At 43.6% G+C, this 24,799-nt stretch overlaps 1 protein-coding gene across 2 annotated transcripts in view; it reads left to right on the forward strand.

Annotated features, from left to right (window-relative positions):
• Rilpl (Rab interacting lysosomal protein like) overlaps positions 1-24,799 on the forward strand; it is a 291,487-nt gene that overhangs the window by 228,624 nt on the left and 38,064 nt on the right. Inside the window, exon 6 of one of the 2 annotated variants that reach the window (XM_045754758.2) lies at positions 11,862-11,981. The exons of the other annotated variant lie outside the window; for it this stretch is intronic. Within the exon in view, the coding sequence (XP_045610714.1) occupies positions 11,862-11,981 (120 nt within the window). The remainder of the gene's footprint in view (positions 1-11,861; positions 11,982-24,799) is intronic. 2 annotated transcript variants of the gene reach the window in all.

Consider the following 24,799-nt stretch of genomic DNA (forward strand, 5'->3'; position numbering starts at 1 on the left):
GATAGGCTTTAAAAATTAACAAAATATTAGATGAATTTTAATTTCGACATACGCAGGGTTCTAAGCCTAGGGGAAGGATAATTATCAAATATCAGCTGGAGAAAGATAAAATTGCGAAAACTGAATGTGAGAGATCTGGTGTCATGTTTAGTGAGGTGCTCTAACCAAGAAATTAGAGCAAAGTATAAATGTTCAAGATAAGCAAATGGGATTAAAAATTAAAAAATCAGCATGTGACTTGCAGAGGCTCAAAGCAGTCATAGAACAACAAATGGAAACCATCTCAAAACCTACAATGACTCACATCTTCACAGATGGATCAGTTGATCAAGAAAGAGGTTCTGCTGAGGCCAGTAGTTTACACTAACTACCATGAAGCTTACTGGAGCATAAATAGTGCGTGCTCATCACTGCAAACAGAATTATATACCCTGAAGGAGGCCATAAATTATACAATTGAGAATAATTTACATGATGTCATCATACCGACTAAATCTTCGCTCCAGGCATTGCTATCCAGTCAGTACAGAGATAATATACAACTCCTCACAAAAATCCAACATATAGAAAAGAAGCCCACAATCTAGGGCTGTCAATCACCCTAAATTGGATACCAAGTCACATTGGCATAGAAGGTAATGAAAAGGCAGACTCACTAGCAAAATCTGCCACTATTCTACCTGTTGTACAGGTTCAAATACCTCCAAGTTTTTCACAGATTAAGGAGCAAATCAAGAAGAAAATACTCCCAACTGTCAAAAGTTGCCATAGAGCCAAAGTAGCGGAAGGAAGATCCACTGCGATATGGTACGAACAAGCCACTGCGTACTATTCTTTCAAGCCTGACAAAAAGATATCCAGAGACATTGCGGTAGCCATACACAAACTCAGACTTGGTTACAAGTGCTGCTGGGAGGTAATAAACCCAATAGTTAGAGTGTCATATCTGTGGAACAAAGGCAGAGGTGCCGCTATTACACTATTTACTGGAATGTGAAGCAACTGAAGCCTTGCACATCAAACTCAACATTAATCCAATGACAGCAGCTGCATTACAGTGGGGCCTCGATTTACGATGGTAATCCATTCCCAGAGATGTAAGTAAAAAAAAAAATTACCCATAAGAAACAAAGGGAATTGAATTAATCCATTCCACACCCCCAAAAATATTAAATTAAAAATACATTTTATACTGAATACATTTTTTTTCTGTAACTACAATACAGTACATATGTTTATCTTACCATTATGGAGGACTCCTGATGGCGTATGGAAGATGGTGATGAGGGGGGAGGAGGAGAGGTGTTACTGTTTGGAAGGGGAGTTCCCTTCCATTATAACATCAGGCAATGATGATTTCTCTGGTATGCACTCCTACATTTTGAATGCATACCACTAGGACCTGGTTGTGGTTCACTGCTAGTTTGTCTCGCAAAAAATTTGTCTAGTGACACTTTTTTCCCTTCGTTTTAACATTCGTCTGTAGCGATGCATCACAGTGTCATTGAAAAGTTTTAGGCAATGGCCTACTGCAGCTTGATTTGGGTGAGTCGTTTCAGCAAAAGTTTAGTTCTTCCCATGCTGCACACATTTTCTTAGTTTTTGAGGAAGGGATATTCTGCACTGCCTCTATGGTCATCGTCACATGTATTTTCATATGTTGAACCTTACCACTGACTTTCTTGGGACCTATGGCATAATATATAATAATCAGTTTTATGTTCAAAAAGCAAAAATATCACCAAAAAAATAGAATTTCTTATAAGCATGATCGTCACCAAGTGGGCGGCTTTAGTAAACTGAGGCAGGTCAGCCCGCGCGACCGGGAACCACGTGCTTGGTTGACCCGAACGTGTATCAACAAATATCGTTAGTCGACGACACTATTGTAAGTCGAGTCGCATTTTCCGATCAAATTTATATTGTAACTCGAAATTATCGTAAGTCTGGCAATTGTAAGTCGAGGTGCCACTGTAGATGCAAATTCCACAGCGATTACAATGATTAGAAAAGCCGTTGAAGAATGGGACTCACTAGTGAACATCCTGCATCTACATCTGCCACCAAGATAATGTTATTAAAACAAGACTAAAACCAGAACACTAAAACAGAAGCAAAAAAGAAACGGGAAAAAAGGAGGAAACCCCACCCCCATTTAAAACTTTGACCCAAATATCACAGTAACAAGGTTATCACGTATAACTAAATTCAATTACGGACTCACCATAGCCCGTGCTACATGGACATTTCGTTCTGAGTAACTGAATCTAAAACAGCAGCAGCAGCAGATAGGCTACTAGAATTTTTCAGAATAGGTGTTAATTTAAAGATTTCAGAGTCTTGTAATACAGTGGTTAGCACAGTCAGTAAAAGCTGAAAGGTCCTGGATTCAATTTCCACATCAGAACAGAAGTGTTTAGCATTTTCCCTTTCTCCAGATGCGGCTGTTCACCTAGCAATAAATAAACACCCAATTCTTATACTCTGTACTTAAGAGGGGGGGGGGGGGGGGTTGTGTGGTGTGGTGTGCTCATGAGGTACTTGCTTCACTGTTTGAGGTTTCTGAGGTAACCCTCATCAGCTCCCTGAAGCTAATGGACTGATATCTGCTATATTAATCCATTAGCTTCAGGGAGCCTCTGGGGCTCAACCAAGAAAATGGCATTTTGTCACACTCGGCGCTGGTTTATTGACTTCCATTTATATCTGAGTGACTGGAACTGTAATCGTTAATCTGGTGAGTGAGAGATTTCCGTCTTAGTGCATTACCCCGTTTCATTTAGTTAAATAAATGCAATACACGCACTTTGATCGTTTCTTGAGTCCCGCCAATGCAAAAATATATTACCAGTTTTACGTGGTCATTCTCGTGTTTGAAGTGGTTATAAATGCAGATTGGTTCTACATCTCTGGTTTAAAGTACATAGCTTTATGCACTTTATGTCCAAGATATATAGCTTTAGTTCTACCTGACTGGGGGAAGAGTTTTGACTTCTTTCCGGTCTGCAATCTGGATAAAGGGCCCTCTCCTGGTCGTAAGTTGTGCATTTTTTTATCATTCTGTGTTCCTTAACTCCTTCAGTTTGCCTCTTAGCACCCTATTGTTTTGTTCCTGCTCTGTAGTGAGGTCTGGAAATATAGGGACTTGGTTATACCCCTCAAGAGCTATGTGTTTGTGGGCATGGTTTGATATCTTCCTTCTGTGCTCAAAATTTGCAATGGTTATTCTTACCATATTTGCTTCCGGCCTGCTAAACCTCCTGACATCTGATATACTTGTCTTCCACCTTGCCTATCAGTTTCTGTCAGGTATGGACAGTATGGTATAGACAGTGGCAGGGCAACATGATAGGAAATTGTTATAGACAGTATGGTAGGATAGTATGATATGACAGTATGGTCAACAGTATGGTATGGATAGCATTTTAGGAGAGTATGGCATGACAGTATGGTAGGACAGTATTGTATGGTACAGATAGTAAGGTAGAACAGTATTGTAGGATAGTATGGCATGACAGTATGGTATTGACAATATGGTTGGACAATGTTTTAGGACAGTATGGTAGGACAATATGGCATGGAGAGAATGATAGGACAGCTTGATAGGACAGTAGGGAATTGATAGTATGGTATGGACATTAAAATAGAGTATAATGGTAAAACAATATGATAGGACAGTATGGTAGGACAGTATGGTATAGACAGTATGGTATGGACAGTATAGTAGGACAGTATGGTACAGACAGTATGGTAGGACAGTATGGTATTACAATGGGGCCTCGACATACGAATTTAATCCGTTCCTTTAATCCGTAAGTCAAAAATTCATGTCGAAACGAATTTTTCCATAAGAAGGAATGTAAACTGAATTAATCCTTTCCACACACCCAAAAATATTAATTTAAAAATACATTTTATAAAGAATACTACTCACATTTTTCATACACAACACGATCAGGTATAAATATAAACAATAAATAAAATAAATGAACATTTAACTGCACTTTACTTTTACTGACGACTCTTGTTGGCGTATGGGAGATGGTGAGAAGGGAGGGAGGGGAGAGTGGTGTTGGTGTATGGGGAGGGTGAGGAGGAGGGAGGAGGTGAGACCATTCCCTGATCTCCTTAAGCACATTCATATCTTCATCACCGGTTTTAGATTTTCCTTTCACACATTTCACTGCCTGTTATGTGGCAGCCAGTCAGAACCAATCACTTAGACAGAAGTCAGTCAAGCATTCACAGTCAAGACCATTCACAGGCAGTCATAACCAAAGGCAGTCAAACATTCACTGTTGTGGTAACAACCAGTTAGGCATTTACGTTCAGTCAAGCATTTACAGTCAGTCAAACATTCACAGTAAATCAAGCATTTACAATCAATCAGACATTCACAGTCAGTCAGGCGTTCACAGCCAATCAGGCTTTCACAGTCATTTAGGCTTTCACATTCGAAACCAGTCAGTTATCAAACAATAAGTTTAATTTCAGGCGCTCAAGGAGTCTGCCTCCCGATCTGTCACAAGGAAGCTCACCGTCCATACCTCACCGTAATACTGTACCGTCCATATAGCTAGGAGGGTACAGCTGGAGGGAGGGGCCTGTGGGGGGGGGGGGATGAGGAGATGGAGGTAGCGGGGAGAGTGCAGGATGGCGGTTTGGAGGTAGCAGGGAGGGGACCAGGGGCGACCAGCGCATGTATTCACTTAATTGTGCTTGCGGGTGTTGAGCTCTGCTCTTTCAGCCCACCTCTCAACTGTCAATCAATCAACTGTTACTAACTATTATTTTCTGGAGGGGAAGCCCCGTTGGCTCCCCGGAGCTATCCATGCTGAATGGATATGTATATCTTTCTGGCATCAGTCAATGCATGGAGTTCTTGCCTACTGGGGACCACGAACCAGAACCTGGCCCCCCTCTAGAGAGGCACGAGGAGCAATGGCCTATAGAGACCCCCCCTGTGGTTGGGAGCATTCTATGTCTGCCATCGACCAGGACAGGCACCCAAAAAGGTAAGCACCTGAAAACAAACCTATATTTTGGTATAACTATTGCGACCGAAGACCGAGCAAGTGGACAAAACTCCCCAAACGAAAATTAGCAAACTAGCATGACATTGTCATGTTGCCGTGCCGCCCTACTGTCTGCACAACCCCCTCCCCGGGAGGGGGGAGGGGAGCCTCAGACCCACCCGTCGGTGACCCAACCTTCAGTTCTTGGCTGATGGATGTCTGGTGCGATCGTGCCTCTGGCTCCTGTTTTTGTTTCAGTTCTGTGCCTTGTGGTGTGGGCTGTCTCTACAGGTGGTGCATGAGCCAGGAGACGTATTCCACAGTACTCGGGCTGCATGTGCCTACGGTCCCCTTCCCTAGGTGCCCTGTAAGTACTGCCCTTGGGGCTTGGGGCCTCCTTCCACAAGTCACCTCGGGATCTACCTCTGCTGTGCCGTTTACTGCTCGATACTTGGCCGCCCTTGGGGTCAGCTGGGGTTTTTCTTACCCTTGTTTGTCTCTGGGTAGGGGGTAGTTTTTGTCATTGGTAGGGGCATGGGGTACTGCACAGCTAGTTTTCACCTATGACAGTGGCCAGCTCTGTTCCGCCTGGGTACGTTGTCCTCTTGCGGGGTTTTTCTTTTGTTTTCTGCCTGGTGGGGGGGGGAGGGGTCTGCCTTTGTGGTACCCCATCACTGTTCTTGGGGTATATATGTTTATATATCTATATTTCTGTGTTTGGTGGTCCTCCCCGCTTGGCCCCGTGAGTGGACACATCCTGCGGGTTCAGCTTTAGCAGTTTGCTTGGTAGACTTGGGCGCCGGTTCGCAGTACCCGGCCTGGGCTTTCCTTAGCTTGTAACCATGGCTAAGGGCCCTGGGAAACCCCATGGGGGCTACGTAATCCGATGGATGTGACCCATGAATCCCCCCTCACGCTTTGTGAGTTTAAAGGTTGCTATGTCCCCTTGTCTCAGGAAGACACTCGCCTGTTTTGCCTTCGTTATGCTGCCTGTTGGGTCGATGATTGTTTTGACCTAGAGTCATGTGATGTGTGTTGTCTGTACATACTCCGTTCACCCAAGCCACTGATAATGATGTGCGGGTTCAGGCAGCTGCGGCGTTGCATGCTAGGTTTAGGTTGCTGCAACGCTCTGGTTGTGTGGTTCCCTCGTGACTGAGTTCCTGGTTCCCTGGTGGCCGTTCCTTCTGGTTTTTGCCAGCCTTGTTTGGGGGGCTCTGTTTTCCTCGGTTCCGATCCTGAGGGGCTTCCCGTGTCTCCGTCTCTCTTTGCGGATCGGTCCAGCCCTGTACAGGAGCTGGTTTGTTCTTCCCCTCGAGTCTTCGCATCTGGGGTTTTTGTCTCGTAGTCGCTCCAGCTTAAGTGAGGTGTTGCTGTATCTTCTGCTCCGTTCCGCTTGCGGTCTTAGGTGTTGTTTCACCTCTGGCCTGATCTTGCGCTTCTGGTGCTGTCCTGGTCATTGGGTAGGGTGGTCTATTTTCTTCTTCTCCTCGGTTTGTCGTGATCCCTTCAGTTCTGGTGTATTTTTGTTTTTCAGGTCACCTTCTGTTGGTGTTAATCTCTAGGGGTCGGGTTGGGGAGTTTTCGGCTCTCCTCTGGCGCCCGTGTTTTTCTGCCTCGTTGGTCCTCATGGTAGGTTGTTCTTTTGATGCAGTCTCCTTCTTCTCGGGTGATGTTTGGGTCTGCTGCTTCCTGTGGGGTCCTTGGGTTGCTGCTTGGTTGGTCTGGCAGGGGGATGCTTTCTGTTGTTGTTTGGTTGCGGCTCTTCTCTGTTCTCTGCGCATCTTGACCGCTGGGGCTGTGGGTGCATTTTGATTTGCCCGGTTTCCCTTACTTCCCTCCTTTCTGTTCTGAAGTTCGGGTCTCCAGGATCGTTGGCAAGGTCCTGTATTTTTGTCTGAGGTCTTGTTTTTATGTTAGGGCGTGTGGCGTCCGCCTTCCGCATCCTTCCCTCTTTTCCTTATCTGTGGTGAGGTAGGTCAGGGGAGCTGATGGGGTTCCCCCAGAAAACCAGCGTTGAATGTAATGAAACACCATTTTCTGGGTGAGTCCCCGGAGGCTCCCCAGCATCCCTCCCTCCCTCCAGTTGGCGATGTTTTTCTCACTTTTTAACATCCAGCCTTAGAACTGAAGGTTGGGTTGCCAGTGGGTGGGTCTGGGTCTTCCCCTTCCCCCTCCCGGGGAGGGGGGAGTTGCGCAGACAGCAGCGCAGCGACATGATGACGTCATGCTAGTTTGCTAATTTTTGTTTAGGGAGTTCTGTCCACTTGTTTGGCCTTTGGTCTCAACAGTTTTACCAGAATAGGGATTTGTTTTGGGGTGCTTACCTTTCTGGGTGCCTGTCCTGGTCGATGGCAGACATAGAATGCTTCCAACCACAGGGGGGGTCTCTGTAGGCCATTGCTCCTTGTGCCTCTCTAGAGGGGGACCAGGTTCTGGCTCGTGGTCCCCGGTAGGCAAGAACTCCATGCATTGACTGATGCCAGAAAGATATACATATCCATTCAGCCTGGATAGCTCCGGGGAGCTTCCGGGACTCGCTAGAAGATGGCGTTTCATTACATTCAATGCTGGGTTTCCCCCCCCCCCCCCACACACACACACCTGCTTCCAGGAAACAGCTTGTAACAGCTGCCTAACTCTCAGATACCTATTTACTGGTAGGTAACAGGGGCATCAGGGTGAAAGAAACTGGCCATTTTGTTTCTCGCCAGCGCTGGGAATCAAACCCCACTCCACAGGATTGTGTCCCCAGTGTGCTGTCCACTCAGCCACCAGCACCCAGTCAATCCTGTGTTAGTCCTAGCTGGGTCACTCACACCACCAACTGCTTCCCATCCATCCACTCTTACCACCCATCATGCTACACATCTGCTCACCCACTGTCTCCTGACTGCCTGACATTTACTTATTTATTTATTTATTTATTTATTTATTTATTTATTTATTTATTTATTTATTTATTTATTTATATATATATATATATACAAGAAGGTACATTGGGATTGTGAGGATATCTAGCATAGTAATTACATTCTTGTAAAGCCACTAGTACGCGCAGCGTTTCGGGCAGGTCCTAAATCTAAGAAACTTATAAGTATGTAAATACTTGTAAAATTTATAAAAATGATAACAGTTACATAGCATGAAAAAAAAATGAGAGAAAAATTGTAGGTATATTAAAGCACATAGGTAGCTCAGATTGATTGCAATGACAGCTTGAATGGTAGTTTAACAAAACTTAGCAGGCACAATACAGCATATGGCTAGCACATAAAAGAAGACAGCAATGAACACAGTGATAAAGTTGTTTGGATTAAGTACATAAAGATTGGGAGATTGGGTAACATTAGATACAGAGCAAATTTTAAGCTCAGTGTAGGAAACTACGAAGATGAAATTAAATACTTTCTGTTTTTGTTTTTAAATGAGGCAAAAGTTTGACAGCTTTTCAATTCATTAGGGAGTGAGTTCCATAGACTAGGTCCCTTAATTTGCATAAAGTGTTTACACAGATTAAGTTTGACCCTGGGGATATCAAAGAGATATTTATTTCTGGTGTGGTGATTCTAGGGCTGGTGTTTCTAAAAGATTTTCCTTCCTATTCCCATCCCTCCCCCCCCCACCAGCCTCCCCCCCACCAGCCTCCCTGTCCCACTTGCCTGCCATCCATCTGGTTCCTCCCCACCATCCATTCATCCAACCATCTATCCATCCAGTTTCCCTCACCATCCATCCAGTTTCCCCCACCATCCAACCACCCATCCAATCCCCTCACCATCCATCCATCCAGTTTCCCCTACCATCCATCCAGTCCCCTCACCATCCATCCAATCCCCTCACCATCCATCCAGTCCCCTCACCATCCATCCAGTCCCCTCACAATCCATCCAGTCTCCTTACCATCCAATCCTTTCACAGTCCATCCATCCATCCAGTCCCCTTACCATCCATCCAGTCCCCTCACCATCCATCCAGTCCCCTCACCATCCATCCAGTCTCCTCACCATCCATCCAATCCCCTCACCATCCATCCAGTCCCCTCACCATCCATCCAGTCCCCTCACAATCCATCCAGTCTCCTTACCATCCAATCCTTTCACAGTCCATCCATCCAGCCAGTCCCCTCACCATCCAGTCCCCTCACCATCCAGTCCCCTCACCATCCAGTCCCCTCACCATCCAGTCCCTTCACCATCCATCCAGTCCCCTCACAATTCATCCAGTGTCCCCACCAGCCCATGCACTCAGTCAACCCTTGCTTGTATCAATTAAGTCGCAAGTTGAGGCAAAGGTCGTAAGTAGAGTCGCATTTTCTGACAAAATTTACGTCGTGACTTGAAAAATTCGTAAGTAGGGGCAGTCGTAAGACGAGGTGCCACTGTGTCTGAGTTTACCTGAGAGCCACTAATACTAGTAGCCTCAACAAGGACAGGAAGCTGGCGGCTAGTCAAAGGTCCCACCCCCCCTTTGCCTTGATGATCTTTTCTAGCTGTATTTTAAAGCCCAGTAGAGTTTTGGCGTTCATGGCTTCGGTGGGTAGGCAGTTCCACGGGTTTACAACCCTATGGGTGAAAAAGCATCTCCTGTTTTGTGTCCCACATTGTGGCTTGTTGAGCTTGAACCCATTGCTCCTCATTCGTGTTACATCTGACCTTTTGAAGAAACTGTCTGGATCGACATCCTCCAAATAGTTTAGTATTTTGAAGGTTTCTATGAGATCCTCCCTGTCATGCCTGGTCTGCAGAGGGCCCAGTGGCCCTCAACCATTCCTGATATGAGAGATGACTTAGCTCTGGTATGATTTTGCTGCCCGGTGTTGTACCATCTCCAGAGCAGCTATGTCTTTCTGAAGGTGAGGTCTCCATGCCTTAATGCAATAATCCAGGTGGGGGCGCACCAGAGTCTTATACAGTTGAATGACTACTTTCTTTTCATTGAAGGTAAAGATACACTTGATTATTCACAGGGTTTGGTTCACATTTTTTTTACTGCTGCTCCCACTTGTTGTGCAACTTTTAGTGAATGATGGATTCTGACTCCAAGGTCCTTTTTCTTCATCTATCTGTTCTAAAGTAGTTCTGTCAATTTGGTTGCTGTGATGTGGATTGTTATGCCCCACATCCAAGGTCTTGCATATATCGACTTTAAAAATCATTTGCCAGTCATCTGATCATTTGTAGAGTTCATGTAAATCTCTTTGTAAGGTCTTAATATCACTTTCACTTCACACTTTACCATAGATCTTAGTGACATCTCCAAATTTGATGATGTAGTTTGTAATATTTTCATCCATGTAATTGATGTACAAGATAAAAAGGGCTGGCCCAAAAATAGACACCTGTGGCATCCTACTTTGGATATTTCCACAGTCAGATTCATTCCCATTTAGCACGACCCTATGTTTCCTATGTTTTAACCATTGTTTTATCCATTCCAGTATTCTCCCATGTATTCCATGTGGTTGTAATTTCCTTGCCAGTCTCTCATGTGGTACCTTGTCAAAAGCTTTAGCAAAGTCCGTGTAAGCTATATCTACCAGAAGGAAGTAAGCTACAGTATGGTATAGACAGTATGGTATGAACAGTATGGTATGAACAGTATGGTATGAACAGTATGGTATGAACAGTATGGTAGGACAGTATGGTAGTACAGTATAGTAGGACAGTATGGTAGAGACATTATGGTAGAGACAGTATAGTAGGACAGCATGGTAGGACAGTGATGAAAACTGACTAGGAAGGCTACAAAATAAGGTTGCCAAGAAGTTTTATTGTATAATTATAATAAAATTGTTCGAGATGTGTACAGGGGTGTAACACTGGGTGGATAACTTTGTATTGTATATGAATTTGCTTAAAATACTTGATACATTGATAAACCTTATACTAAGAGACCAAGTCCTTATAATTAATGACATGAATTTGTTGTTGATAGAATCAGAAAATGAAAACATTATTTGTAACAACTTAGGCAGATTATTGCAATTCTGGGTAGAGTGAACACCTATACAGCTTCAAAACTTACACTTCACACATAAATTGAAAAACAGAAATAACATATAGCTAACAATTTGTAGTGACACATAGCTTATTCGCAAAGCATAATGCAGTTGTCACTCAAATCAAATGAAATGGTGTGCCACAGTTGGGAAGAGGAAGCCTGCTAGGCTTGTGAGAATCTCCCATGGCCAATTACTGACCTTCCCCCAGACTGCAACCCATAACAGTTGCCTCTCGACTACCTATCTACTACTAGGTAAATAGAAGCATCAGGTAACAGAAGTCATTGCACAAATGCTTCTGCCGTGCTGCAGCTGTGGCTCAACTGCACTAACCATGGGGGCCACAATACAGCAGCCTACTGACCAAGTGTTTCATGATAATGTTCACAAACAAGGACGGTGCTGCCTATTTCTCTCCATGGTTTGAGAGATAGTGGCTTTATTATTTTGTTATCCATTATCATGTCCTTTGTTTTATACACAGGTAAAACGTTCCAGTGCATGTCATGTAATGCTTCTTTATCTTACAGTATACTTCTCAATCTAAATAGAATATCCATAAATATTCTTTGTTTTTATTTAATTTTGGCTTTAAAATTATTATACTGTATTTAAAAAGCTTACAAAATCAATATAAAGTTTTTTATAGTAAAAATATGATTAGTAAAATGGTAACCTTTCATAATACTGCATCTACTTGGTATCTAATGTAAAATGAGGTTGTCAATGAAGCTTTAATGTAGAAAGAATTGTGTGGATATTATGACGGCAAGAGCCAGTGGTGTGGAGGCCCGGTGAGTGTGACGTGCCACTAGTGAGGTGTGTGTTGCTTGTCTTGTCAGGCGCAGCCACATAATCTGCCCCCCGGTAGAGATGCTGGAAGCTGAGGGGGGGCTCCAGCCTCCTACAGACCCCCTCACACCCCCCCTCTCTCTCTCCGACTCACTTTCCACCGAGATGCAGTAAGCACATTACTTTTCTAAAAAAAAGATTTTTAACATTACAAGCACTTTTTTTTAAGAATTTTATATTTTTTAACGTGTAAAATATTATCAATTATAATATTATTAAACACTTCTGTATTATCTGATTGATGATATACATTGTGTATTTTTGGAGTGCTTGTAATGACATTTAGAAACAATAGAGCAACTAAATTGAGAATAATTTGAATGAATTTTACCTTTGTATAATTTATATATTTATTTTTAAAAAGCAGTTACACTATATTTTGTTTTGGAAATTCTGTAAATGAGACAAGAAGCTCTAGCCTCAAGTGGCTGTGACATACACTGCAAGGAATTAGTTTGTAGTTTGTGCTAGCTTATGCAATGAGTTGTTAGTGCTAGGTCACCGTGATCAGTCATTAGTACTAGGTCACTATGACTGGTTGTTAGTGTTAGGTCAATATGACCAGTTGTTAGTGCTAGGTCACTATGACCAGTTGTTAGTGCTAGGTCACTATGACCAGTTGTTAGTGCTAGGTCACTATGACCAGTTGTTAGTGCTAGGTCACTATGACTGGTTGTTAGTGCTAGGTCACTATGACCGGTTGATAGTGCTAGGTCACTATGACCGTTTGATAGTGCTAGGTCACTATGACCAGTTGTTAGTGCTGGGTCTTGGTGACAGGTTGTTAGTGCTAGGTCACTATGACCGGTTGTTAGTGCTAGATCTCAGTGATCAGTTGCTAATGCTAGTTCTCTACACCTTCTAGGCTCTTTGATAACATGTGACTGAAGGACAGACATTATACATCTAATGCTAGTGATTATGGATGATACCATGTTATATATGAAGCATTTGGCAATAGCTCATTTACAAAATTAAAATTCTTGTGTAGGGAATAAGTTACAATATCGTGACTGAAACAAATAACCCGTGACCAGTCATATAGAAAGAAATGAGTGACAAAGTTATGATCGGTCTTAGATCTAAAACAAGGTCATGACCGTCCTCGACTTGATGGGGGTCGAAGACAGACTGAAATGCCATCACTTTCTTTTTATGTGTATGTGGCTTGGGTTATTTATTTACAGTACTGATTGTGACTAAATGTAGACTTGAATCATGAAATATTCAATAACCAAATCGTTATGATGCAAGTTATATCAGTTGTTAGTCAGTTTTAATTTCCATAAAGAGCTTGACAATTACTGCACTTGTGTAAATGGGCCAAACAGAATGGTGATGCCTGGTATGCTGAAATGGCTTGAGGTAAGGAGCATGATCATGTAGCCGCCCCGCAAGTCTGTTGCACCAACCCAGCAAATATGCAATGTAATCACAGTGTCCTTTACATTGATACAATGTTAATTATGTTGTAGCAATTTAAATATTGTGGTTAAGTTGTGTTTGGTGGGAGTCATCTTGCGCATATATTTGAATGCAACTGCATGGTTTTCAGTGTTAGTCAGTTTTTTTATAAAGAAAAATATATTAATAATGCAAGTATACAGAAGTTTATTTCAACTTAATGTCAGCATAGTTTACTTGATATGAAAACAGTGTTTAGAGTTATAAGGTTTGCGTAGAGTTGTATAATTATTGCTTCGTATTGCTTCAGTGTTAAGTACATTGGCTGTATAATTACTGCTTCAGTGTATTAACAGGCTTGTGCAGTTACTGCTTCAGTTTTTATACAATTGTATGATTAGGTAAGTATTACTATATATATAGTCTGCATATATTGTGTTTATCTATGTGTAATATTTTACAAGTTTGTATTGTTTAATTCCACAATTTATGAGAAAATTTGTTATTCACAAGGGAGAAGATATAATTACTTTTGAAAAACAAATATAGCAAACAAAATGCCTAATTGCAGAGAAATCACGATCATCCTTTAACCCTTGTGTTGATCAGGGCTCATTAGCATTTGTCACCCACAGGCGCATACCAAAAAAAATAAAAAAAAATTTCTTCCCAACCTGTTAAGTCGTGTTCCCTGACCACGAGAAAAATAAAAAAAAATCATTTGTACTTACCATCGATGTAATTGAGCTGACAATATGGGCGATGACGTCACACCCTGCATGATCGCTCATGCACGGTGCATCCTGGAGGCTTCGCGCGCAGTATTCAAACAGCCACAGTTGCCACGAATTTATTTTAGTGTCATTATTTACAGTCTCTAGGCATATTTTATCACTAATATTAGGCATATTTTATCACTAATATTAGTCACTAATTGTGTTGCATATAATGTTACATCATGGTCAATGTCAATAAATGTTGCATACATCGAGTATACACAAGCGCACACAAATGTTTTCCATTATGCCAATATATTATGTAATCACAATGTTCATTGTTATATTTACACACATGCATGCACTGTGTACAGGTTTTTACACTATTATTGTACATTTAGAAGTCTTGGAGAGAGTGGTAGTCATTGAAGCAGCCGACAGCACACAATGGAATTGCACACGCCTCACACCATGTTTGCACCAGTTTACGTTTCTGATCTCTCCTTTTTGTTGTTTTATAAACTATGCATTCACGTTGGCCTATTGCACGCTTCCCAGCTGGTGGCAAATGTTTTAGTCTGTGTGCTTGAAAGGCCTCCATGTATATGAGCCTGGGTGTAGCAGCATGCTGCAACACTGGGTTCATGATGGGTCTTTGTATGCCAGGGACATCTTTGCCAAACTTTGCTAATAACTGTGTCGCAAGTGTAAAAGCAAACGCACGGAAACTAGGTTTATGTCCAGTTTTCACCAGATACATATAGCAGTTCAGCATGCTCATGTCAATAAGATGGAAAAACACTTTTTTCATACATTTCAATGTTTTCCGCACAGTGCCCTCGATAGTGCCCACCATCATGTTAGATTCATCAATCAAACGCATGTTGATATTATAGTCAAGAACACAATCTGGCTTTTATACTGGTTCTTTCAGTACACGGTTCACCTTGCCACTGTTCAGCATTGTACCATCATGAAAGGTTGTCAGCATGTTCACTTCTCTCTTGTCTTTCCACTGAACCGAGAGTATTTGATCACATTTTCATAGCTGGCACTCACCAACTGCAAGTCTACCGTCGAACACTGGCAATTTCCCTTCTTCATGGCTTTACTGTGCCAACCAGTCTGGTTCAATTTTCAATCAAGAACCTAGCTAGCAATAGACTTGTATAGTAGTTACCCGTGTATAAGATGTGGCCCTTGTTCATCCATGGTGCCATCAGTGACTTCACCACTTCACCTGAATTCATAAGGGAGCCGGTCAGCCGAGCGGACAGCACACTGGACTTGTGATCCTGTGGTCCTGAGTTTGATCCCAGGCGCCGGCGAGAAACAATGGACAGAGTTTCTTTCACCCTATGCCCCTGTTACCTAGCAGTAAAATAGGTACCTGGGTGTTAGTCAGCTGTCACGGGCTGCTTCCTGGGGGTGGAAGCCTGGTTGAGGACCGGGCCGCGGGGACACTAAAGCCCTGAAATCATCTCAAGATAACCTCAAGATAACCACACTACCCCGAGAAACCATGTTCGTCATTACCGGGAATGTCTACATCGCTAGCTGAATAAAGAATCATGTGTAACACGTATCCTGTTTCACAGTCACAAAGAACAAAGAATTTCAATCCAAATCTGTTTCATTTGGAGGGAATATACTGTTTGAATGAAACACGTCCTTTGAAAAGCACAAGGGATTCGTCAATCACCAGCTTCTGTGCTGGGACGTAAAAATCTCTGAACTTTTCAATCACTTCATTCATATGGTGCCTCACTCGCCAAAGTCTATCATCCTCTGTCCGGTCCTCATTACTTGAAAAATGCAGACATCTGAGGAGTATCTGAAACCTGTCTCGGGACATATATTTCCCGAAGAAAGGTGTTGGAATAGTCAGTTCTTTGCTCCAATAATCTGTGATAGCGTGTTTGACACATTGATTCATAACATACATATTGCTAAAAATACATACATTTCACCTACAATGGTGGTTTTCCAACGCTGCAATCATGAAAATTCTGTTATCTCTTTTCCAATGAGATGAGCCGCATGAAGGTTCGTTTGGTGTACAATATATTCCATGAGCGGCTCATCGTAAAATGCTGTAAAATAATCCAATTCATTCAAGTCCTCTCCATTATCAGGGAAAAGCTCTGCAATCCCAACGTCTTTATTGTCAAAGGCAGGAATTCGAGGAATAAAACCAGCACCATCACTCCACACTAGTACACATGGTGTCCTGCGAGACGCAACAGAGCCACAACGACGAGGAAGCGATGCACACCGTGGACCAGGAGCTGAAGCCCGTCTACGCACAGTACGACCACTACGTGCATGTGAGGTGGAAGCACATGAACGTGAGGCTCTTGGTGCCTCATGTTGTTCCATGCGGTGGCACTTGGCTGGGCGAGACGCTGCTGAAGCAACAATTTCTCACTCGGTAACACCACTGGTACTGGCAACAAGCTCGGTAACACTATGCTCTGATTCCACTTCACTACAACCAGAAAAAGTCACCTTCTTCTGTCTCGTCACCCAAAATATCCTCAGACTCTAAATAAGCACAGGAACTGTGTGGTCGTGGGTGAATTGGAGTAGACGCTGAGTGAGGTGGCATGGGTGAGCGTATAGGCCTCACCATGGGAGGCGGCTGTATCTCATTTTCACTGTTGGTGCTACTATCATCAGTCGATTGTGTGTAGTCCCTATCATTGACAGAATCATCAAAATCACTTTCCTCACCATCAGAAAATAATTCACTAGTTATTTGCTCTTGGGTGAGTGATTGCGTGGTGCCCGCCTGGGAGGCGTTCGGACGTGTGCTCGACATGGTGGCTGCTGGTTAACTGATGCCTCCCACGCGATGGTAGCATGATCTGGGTTTTTTTACAAAATGGCGGCTGTTTACTATAGCTCCTGGGCACTGTATGGGGGCCCCCCCTCTACCCCACTGGCCGTTCAAATCTCGTGCGGTACTCTAAAACATCATATGATGTGGTGCGCAAGTTATTGCAAGTTACTCAACACATCATATGATGTGTTGTGCAGTTTAAGAGTTAAGGGAGGCGACACACTAAAATAGAGAGAGAGATCTAGGGGTTGGTTCTAGATAGAAAACCATCACCTGAGAACAACATAAAGAACATTGTGCAAGGAGCCTATGCTACACTTTCCAATTTCAGATTGCTTTTAAATACATGGATGATGAAATACTAAAGAAATTGTTCATGTCCTTTTGTGAGACTAAAGCTGGAATATGCAGTGGTTGTATGGTACCCATATCTTAACGTACTCCTGGGACTCGGTCTGCGTCTGTAATTTTTCTCACGGATGTACACTGGGAATGCAGTTTGCGTCCCAAATTAAAATATTTGTTAGTTTTATTATTTATCTGAACATTCTGGGAGTGATTTTAAAATGAGTGCCTTTAGATTGCGCACAATTTGATACCATAATGAACGACATAGCAGGACAATTGAGGTCAGAACACTGGAAAGATTATGAATACTTTTGTGGTGATGAGCATCAGAAATTAAAATATGTGTTAAAATTCCATTTATTGTTTGATTTTTATGGGGCTAGTTTTAAAATATGTGCCTTTAGGTTGCAAATAATTTGATACCAAAATGAATGACGTAGATTGAAAATTGATGTCAAACCACTGGAAAGATTATAAATACAGTACTTGTAGTGATGAGCGTCCAAAATTTAAATATTTGTTAAAATTCCATTTATTGTTCGACTATTATGGGACTAGTTTTAAAATGCACGCCTATAAATTGCAAACAATTTGATACCAAAATGAATGGTGTAGCTTGGAAATTGAGGTCAGATCACTGGAAAGAGTATACTGTACATGTCCCAGGAATCACGGGGCTGGGTACGGACCGCCAAGCCCACTTTGGGGCAGATTCAGGTATACCCGTCGGGAGTGCGAAAACCCTGCAAAAGTAAATCATCCCCAGAGGCAACAGGAACCGGTCACCGCGTAGGTAGCAGGTCACACAACACCTTGACAGGTGTTGTGCGACCTGAGACACTTCTCTGGCCTCAGTTTCTTAGGCGGTGTTTGCCTTGTGTGGCATTCACTGCCGTGTGTTGTGTTGTGCGGTGGTCAGGTGTTCCTCATCAGTACCAGGGCTGCATGCGCTTAAGGGGCTTCCTTCCCTAAGCGCCCTGTGAGTACTGCCCCTGCGTGACAGGGTTATCTTCCCTGGGGCGTTTGGGAACCATTCCCGTAGAGGTTCTTGCTGCTCGGCATTTGCTTCGCCCATGGGGCCAGGTGGGGCTTGGGGCCCTTGTTTGGCCCTGGGTAGGGACTGGTATTGTGCTGGTTAGAGCGTCAAGGTGTTGTGCGACCTGCCACCTAAGTGACGACCGGTTCCAGTTGCCTCTGAAGACGGTGTACTTTTGCGGGGTTTTTCTTTTGTTTTTATTTTCATTTGCCTAGTGGGGGTCTGCCCAGTGTGGTTATAGTTTCACTGGTAGTGTTTGGTGGCCCTCTTCTAGGCTCCGTGATTGTACACGTCGCAGGGGTTTTCAGTGTTGTCCTCTCCCCTCTTGTTATTTTTGGGTTTCTTAACCGGTTAGCAACACCTTGCCTAGGCTTCCCGTAGTTGTTACCCTACGGGCCCTGGAAACCCTTGTCGGGGCTTGTTGGACCATTGAATGTGTCTTCCGAGTTCCAACCTGTCTTGTACGGGTTCGTTGGTTGCTGTGCCCCTGTCTCCGGGTGACAGTCGCCACTTTTACCTCCGTCATGCTGTCTGTTGGGTCACTGACACCTTGACCCGGAGTCTTGCAAGAGATATTCTCTGCTTGTTCTCCAGTACTCTCCTGATGTTATTACTGTTCAGAATACAGGCGACATCCGTGTTGCAAGCTAGGTTAGATTGCTGCAACACGCTAGGTTGGTTTCCCACTCGGATGCCCCGGGACTGCCCCGTTTTAGTTAGGCGCTGTTCGCCCCTTTCCCTCCCTGTTCCTGGCTCCTGACCGTCTGCAGGTTTTGGGGTTGGGGTGGGGTTTAGTTGGGCTGAGACTTGGGCGGTTTCGGGGGCTGCCCCGTTCGGGTTGGGGACGGAGATTTTCGAGCCTGTTCCTCCTGCCAAGGCTTCTGGGTCTTACCAGTGGCCCTTTCTTGCTGCCTTTCCCATGGACTCTTCCTTTTCTTTAAGGGTGGAGGGCTTGGAAGACGTCTTTGCCCCGGGGCCTCTGTTGCTGGTTCCCGGGGCTGTGGGGGATGCATGCTAGCAGTTCTGGGGCGGTTTGACCATGCCGGGGTTTTCTGCTTCTGAGCGGAGTTTTTCGCCCATCCAGTCTGCTTGCTTCCCACATTTGCTGGTGTGTTTTCGTATCTTTTGTGTCGGTCACAGCCCCCTGTTCTGGTGGCTATTTTTTTCTGCCGGTTTCCTAGCGTGGCCACCAGGGCGGCATTGCAGTTTGTTTACATACGCCTGGGTGTGTGAGCGAACTTCTTGGGTGAGTTTTTGCACCTTTTTCAGGGGTTTTATTCTCCTGTTGTCGTTTCTTTGCTTTTCTGGTGTTTTCTGCCCGTTTTCTGTTCCTCTGGGAACGTTTGAGTGTCGATTTTACACCGGGTTTTCCGTTTTGTCTGTTTGGGTCTGGGCCCTTGGGTTTGGGCTTAGTGTCCCTGTTTGTTATGCTTGCTCCCACACCTTGTCCCTCGGTTTTTAGTCTGTTTTGACCATTTCCCTGGGGGTTCTGTCTGGGGCTGTGCTTTGCCTTTCTGTGGTGTATCTCCGCCGGCAAATGTGGTGGTTTGGGCTTCCTCTGGTTCGATTCCGGGTTACTTTGGGTTCTTTGGTTTCGTTCCAGAGGTTTGTTCCTCTTGGGCCCCCTTTGTGGGTTCAGGGGGGCTTTGTTTCCTCGTGTGTGACCTGGTTGTTCGTTCTGGGGTTCCGGGTTCTTCCTGGTTTGCAGACTGAACTTTTTGGATCTTGGCACATGTTGTGATCGTGCTGGGACTTTGGGGTTTTGTTGTCGAGGTGGGCCTTTTGATGCAGTTTTGTGCCTTCTTCGCCTGGCCGGCGTGGTGCTCTCTGCCCACTGGTCGGCAACTTGTAATTTTCTTTTCACGTGTATGTGTGTGTGTACACATGTGCATGTGTACACTGTGTGTGTGTGTACACATGTGCATGTGTACACTGTGTGTGTGTGTACACATGTGCATGTGTACACTGTGTGTGTGTGCACTTGCGTATGTGCATATGCATATGTGTGTAATACACCTTTGTATGTGTATTTATGTGTGTGTGTATGTATGTATATGTGTGTGTACATAATATATATGTATATGTGTATATATTGGTGTATACTGGCAGCAGGTTTTCTTTCAAACATGTTTCATTGAATATGACCGCATATTCTGTATTTATTATTTTCTGGTTTAGGGCTTCTATCCCTCTAACTATTTTCTTAGCATCAGGGCTTAGTTGAAATAGGAGTTCTCCAAAACTCATTTTCGTACTTTTAAGGTGAAGAAAAGAAGTGATTTACTATAGAGTGTATTACACTTATTTATACAATTTGCACAACGTTTCGAACCTCCATGGTTCATTCTCAAGTGAACTGATCTTACAATGCTGGTTGATTTTATACCCGCACTGGGTCAGGTGATAATACAATAATGGTGAAAACATGGGGGGGATACATAAGGGATAAATGTGAGGTGAAACATAGAGGTAACTGCAGAAGGCTTATTGGCCCATACGAGGCAGCTCCTATCTAAACACAAAGATTAATCCAGTGTAATTGGCCTGTTATGTTGGACATTGTCTTCTGTGTTGGCATCGTTATGTTCTGATCTTGTCCTTACTCTCATGGTGGGTAGAGTAAATAGTTCCGTGATTTGGGTGTTCATGGTAGGTTGTTCTATTCTAATGTGAATTGCCTCAAGAATTTGTAATCTTCTTGCATCTTGGGTTTTGTCTATTATGCAGGTATTCTTGTTCAACATTTCTCTTGTTAGAGTGATGTCATGGGCTTGTCTCATGTGATTCCTAGGGACACCGGATTGAAGATGGCATGTCAAACGCCTCGTCAGCTTGGTCGACGTCATACCTATGTACTTAAATTGAAGGTTACATCCTTCGTGGGGGCAAGTTTACATGTATACAACGCTTGACTGCTGTAGAGGGTTCTCCGTCGGCTTCGGGCTGTTTTTGATAAGGAGTTCGGAAGTCTTCTTGGTTTTGTAGAATATTATCAGGTTTATGTTTTGCTTAGGAGTAGTGCTTTTTACTCCTTTACAGATAATTTCTTTCATTATTCTTTCCTCTTTTATATGTTCGCTGTGCATGGTTGATTTGTAATATAATTTTATTGGAGGTGTTGTGGTTTCTGTTCTAGGTTCTGGATTATACCAACGGTCCAAGTGTCTTCTTATAGCAGCGTTTATTTCCGTGTTGCTATATCCGTTGTTCACCAATACCTGAGTTACTCTTTCAAACTCTCTACTCACATTGCTCCATTCAGAGCAGTGGGTAAGCGCTCGACGAATATAAGCATTGAGAACACTGGCTTTGTATCTTTGGGGGCACTCACTTCTACCGTTCAGGCATAATCCTATGTTGGTGGGCTTGGTATATACGTTGGTGCTTAAAGAGGTTCCTGTTTTTGTTATTAGTACATCCAGGAATGGCAGACTGTTATTTTCACTATTTTCATGTGTAAATCGGAGTACTGACTCTCTCTCTGGATGTCTTTTTAGGTCAATTAGTTCATCTGAGTCTTTTACTATTACGAATATGTCATCTACATAACGGCAATATACAGTTGGTTTTTGTCTGCTACTGAAGACCCTGTCTTCGATGGTTCCCATATAAAAATTAGCAAATAAAACTCCTAAGGGTTTTCTATTTACAAATAGACGGAGTAGCAATGGGCTCCCCCTTAGGAGTTTTATTTGCTAAAAAGAGAGTTTTTTAGGTCGTCCAGCCTGCGGTCTATTCTTGTGCCCGTGCTGTTCGAACGTTTGCAGCTTTCGCTGCTGTGTTGGTGACATCTAGGGGCTCATTTTGGGCGCTAGGATTTAAGGATCGCACAGGTTCCTGGCCGCCCTTTCTTTATTCGTGTGTCTGCTCCTGTGCGTTCTTGTTGCCTTGGGTTACAGGTTGCAGCCTGTTGTCTCGGCTTCGCGTTGCGGAGTTTGTGGCGGCCGCCTTCCGGGTCAGCCCTTTCTTCTTCTTCTCCTTGAGTATGAAGCTCCAGGGAGCCGTAGGGGCTCCCCACAGAAAACCATTGAATGTAATGAAACGCCTTTTTCTGGGTGAGCCCCAGAGGTTCCCTGACAACCCTCCCTCCCAACGGTTGGCGGTTTTTTCGCGTTGGTTGAAGCTTAGCTTCCGAACTGATGCTAGGCAGCCGGCACAGCAAGGTCCGGGGCTCTCCCCTTCCCCTCTCGGGGCAGGGAGGGCTGTGTGGACGATCGGCGTGGCAGTAAAGTGTGATGTTTGCTTGTTTCCTTGGGATTGTAGGGAGTTTCTACCTCTCTGTTCATTTTTTTGTTTTAGTTTTTACCATGTGGGGTTTGTTTTGTTATGCCTACCTTTCTGGGTGCTTAACCCCGGTCAATGGCAGATAAGGAAAACGCCAACCACAAGGGGGTTTTCCAGGGCCATTGCTCCCTGAAACCTCTCTGAATGGGCCAGGTTCTGGCATTGTTCCCTGGTAAGTCTGAACTCCTTAGCTAATGTCCCGGTCTAATATAACATACATTAGCCCGATAAGCTCCAGGGAGCCTCCGGGGCTCACCCAGAAAATGGCGTTTCATTACATTCAACGCTGTTTTTTTTGCAGTAATATTATTCAATAGTGTGTACTGTCTCCACTCGATCATCCGGACTATATGGGAAGGACCCCCAGCCGGATTATCACATTTTTCGGATAATGGTACTTTTTCACCTACGAGTCCAAAAGTGACCATTTCCAACTATTTTTATACTACAAACAACATAATTTGAATTGCCTTGCCACATACAATTATTAAATATTCAACTAGAAACCTCAACTTACCTTGTTGGTGTTCGTCTTCTTGATTGATGCCACACATCTTGAAGTTAAAAATTCTTAACAATTTACGTAACCTATACTAACACAACACTAAAATTAACACTTAAAATTACTGTACAGTTCATTAAGCTAAGTTAGTTTTGACTGCCAGCTGCTGAAGCCTCACTGGTTGAGGGCATTTGGGTTGCCTGTGAGGCCTCACTTGTTGAAGGTGCTTGCTTGCACCTCACTTGTTGAAGCGCTTGCATGCCCTCACTTGTTGAAGGCGCTTGGCTTGCCTGTGACGCTTCACTTGTTAAAGGCGCTTGCTTGCGCCTCACTTGTTGAAAGCGCTTAGCTTGCCTGTGGCGCCTCACTTGTTGAAAGCGCTTGGCTTGCCTATAATGCCTCACTTGTTGAAGGAGCTTGGCTTGCCTGTGGCGCCTCACTTGTTGAAGGCGCTTGGCTGCCTGTGACGCCTTACTGTTTGAACAACACGTAACTTGTCTTTAATTGCTAGGACAATCTTCTTCCTCTTAACACTTCCAGAACGATTGATGCTGCTACCAGACATATTCTTGACCAAAAATGTTCAAAATTACTATGAAAATTAAGAAAGTTATTTAAAAAAATATTTCACTAATGGCGCAACACTGTGAGGCCGCACTGGTTGAGGCGTATAACTGTGACTTGTCTTTAATTGTTAGGACAACTTTCTTCCTCTTAACACCTCCAGAACGATTGATGCTGCTACCAGACATAGTCTTGGCCAAAAATGTTCAAAGTTACTATGAAAATAAAAAAGTTATTTAAAAAAATATTTCACTAATGGCGCAGCACTGTGTATAACACGAGGGACGGACGCACATGGGTTGACCAGTGTTGGACAGGTCCACTTGGGGCAGCCATAGCGTTACGTAGGCCGCCAGGAGGAAAAAAATTCACAATATTTTTTAAGGAAACTTCAGCCTGTGCACAATGCTTTTAGGAAACTTATTTATTTGTTATTACATAATTACTAGTAGTTATTTTATTTGTTTTTGGCTATGATTAATTGTTCTAAAATTAATGGTAATTCCTGTACCCAGGTAGTCCCTCCTGACGCACCCCTCCCACCCTCCCAACACCACCCACCCACCCCACCCCCACCTACACCATGCGCCTCGAGTCTCGGGCAGACGGGATTAATACCGTATGGCCTGCCTCATGTTTTCATATACGGACAAAGGCACGATTATCTGGGGGACTGACCGGATAGTGTAATTTCTGCAGAAAACCTGCTTTAATCCGGTCCCTGTGGCTATTTTGGCCGGATATTGTGATAACTTTATCCGTTCACGATTTTGGCCATATAAGGGCGTTTTTCGGATGTTCGAATCCCGGATAATCGCGGGGTTACAGTATTGTGATATATTTACATAATAAAATGTGTGAACCACTGCTGTACTCAAAATTATGGTGCACATATTAGTGATTCAATTTTTATGTTCATAAAACAATAAACAAATAGTTTTGCTGTTATTACACTATATGCACTATAAGTATATACATGTTTTGATCACCATAATGAACCACTAAGTTGGTACTATGAGTCAAAAAGCAACAAAGAGTGGCCGTCACACACCAGCCAGTCAGCCACTGGCTGCCCTCCCTTCCTCACCTCCTCACTTGCCAACATTCTCCTCCCATCATACTGTTTTTGCTTTTGTTCACTATACACAGACTTTTTATGCTTCTATGGTAGTTTGGGCAATAAGAGACATAGCTACACACACAGTCAGCTGGTGGCTGCTGCCCTCACTGCT

Source organism: Procambarus clarkii, chromosome 37 (genome assembly GCF_040958095.1).
Source record: "Procambarus clarkii isolate CNS0578487 chromosome 37, FALCON_Pclarkii_2.0, whole genome shotgun sequence".
In the NCBI taxonomy this organism is placed as follows: domain Eukaryota; kingdom Metazoa; phylum Arthropoda; class Malacostraca; order Decapoda; family Cambaridae; genus Procambarus; species Procambarus clarkii.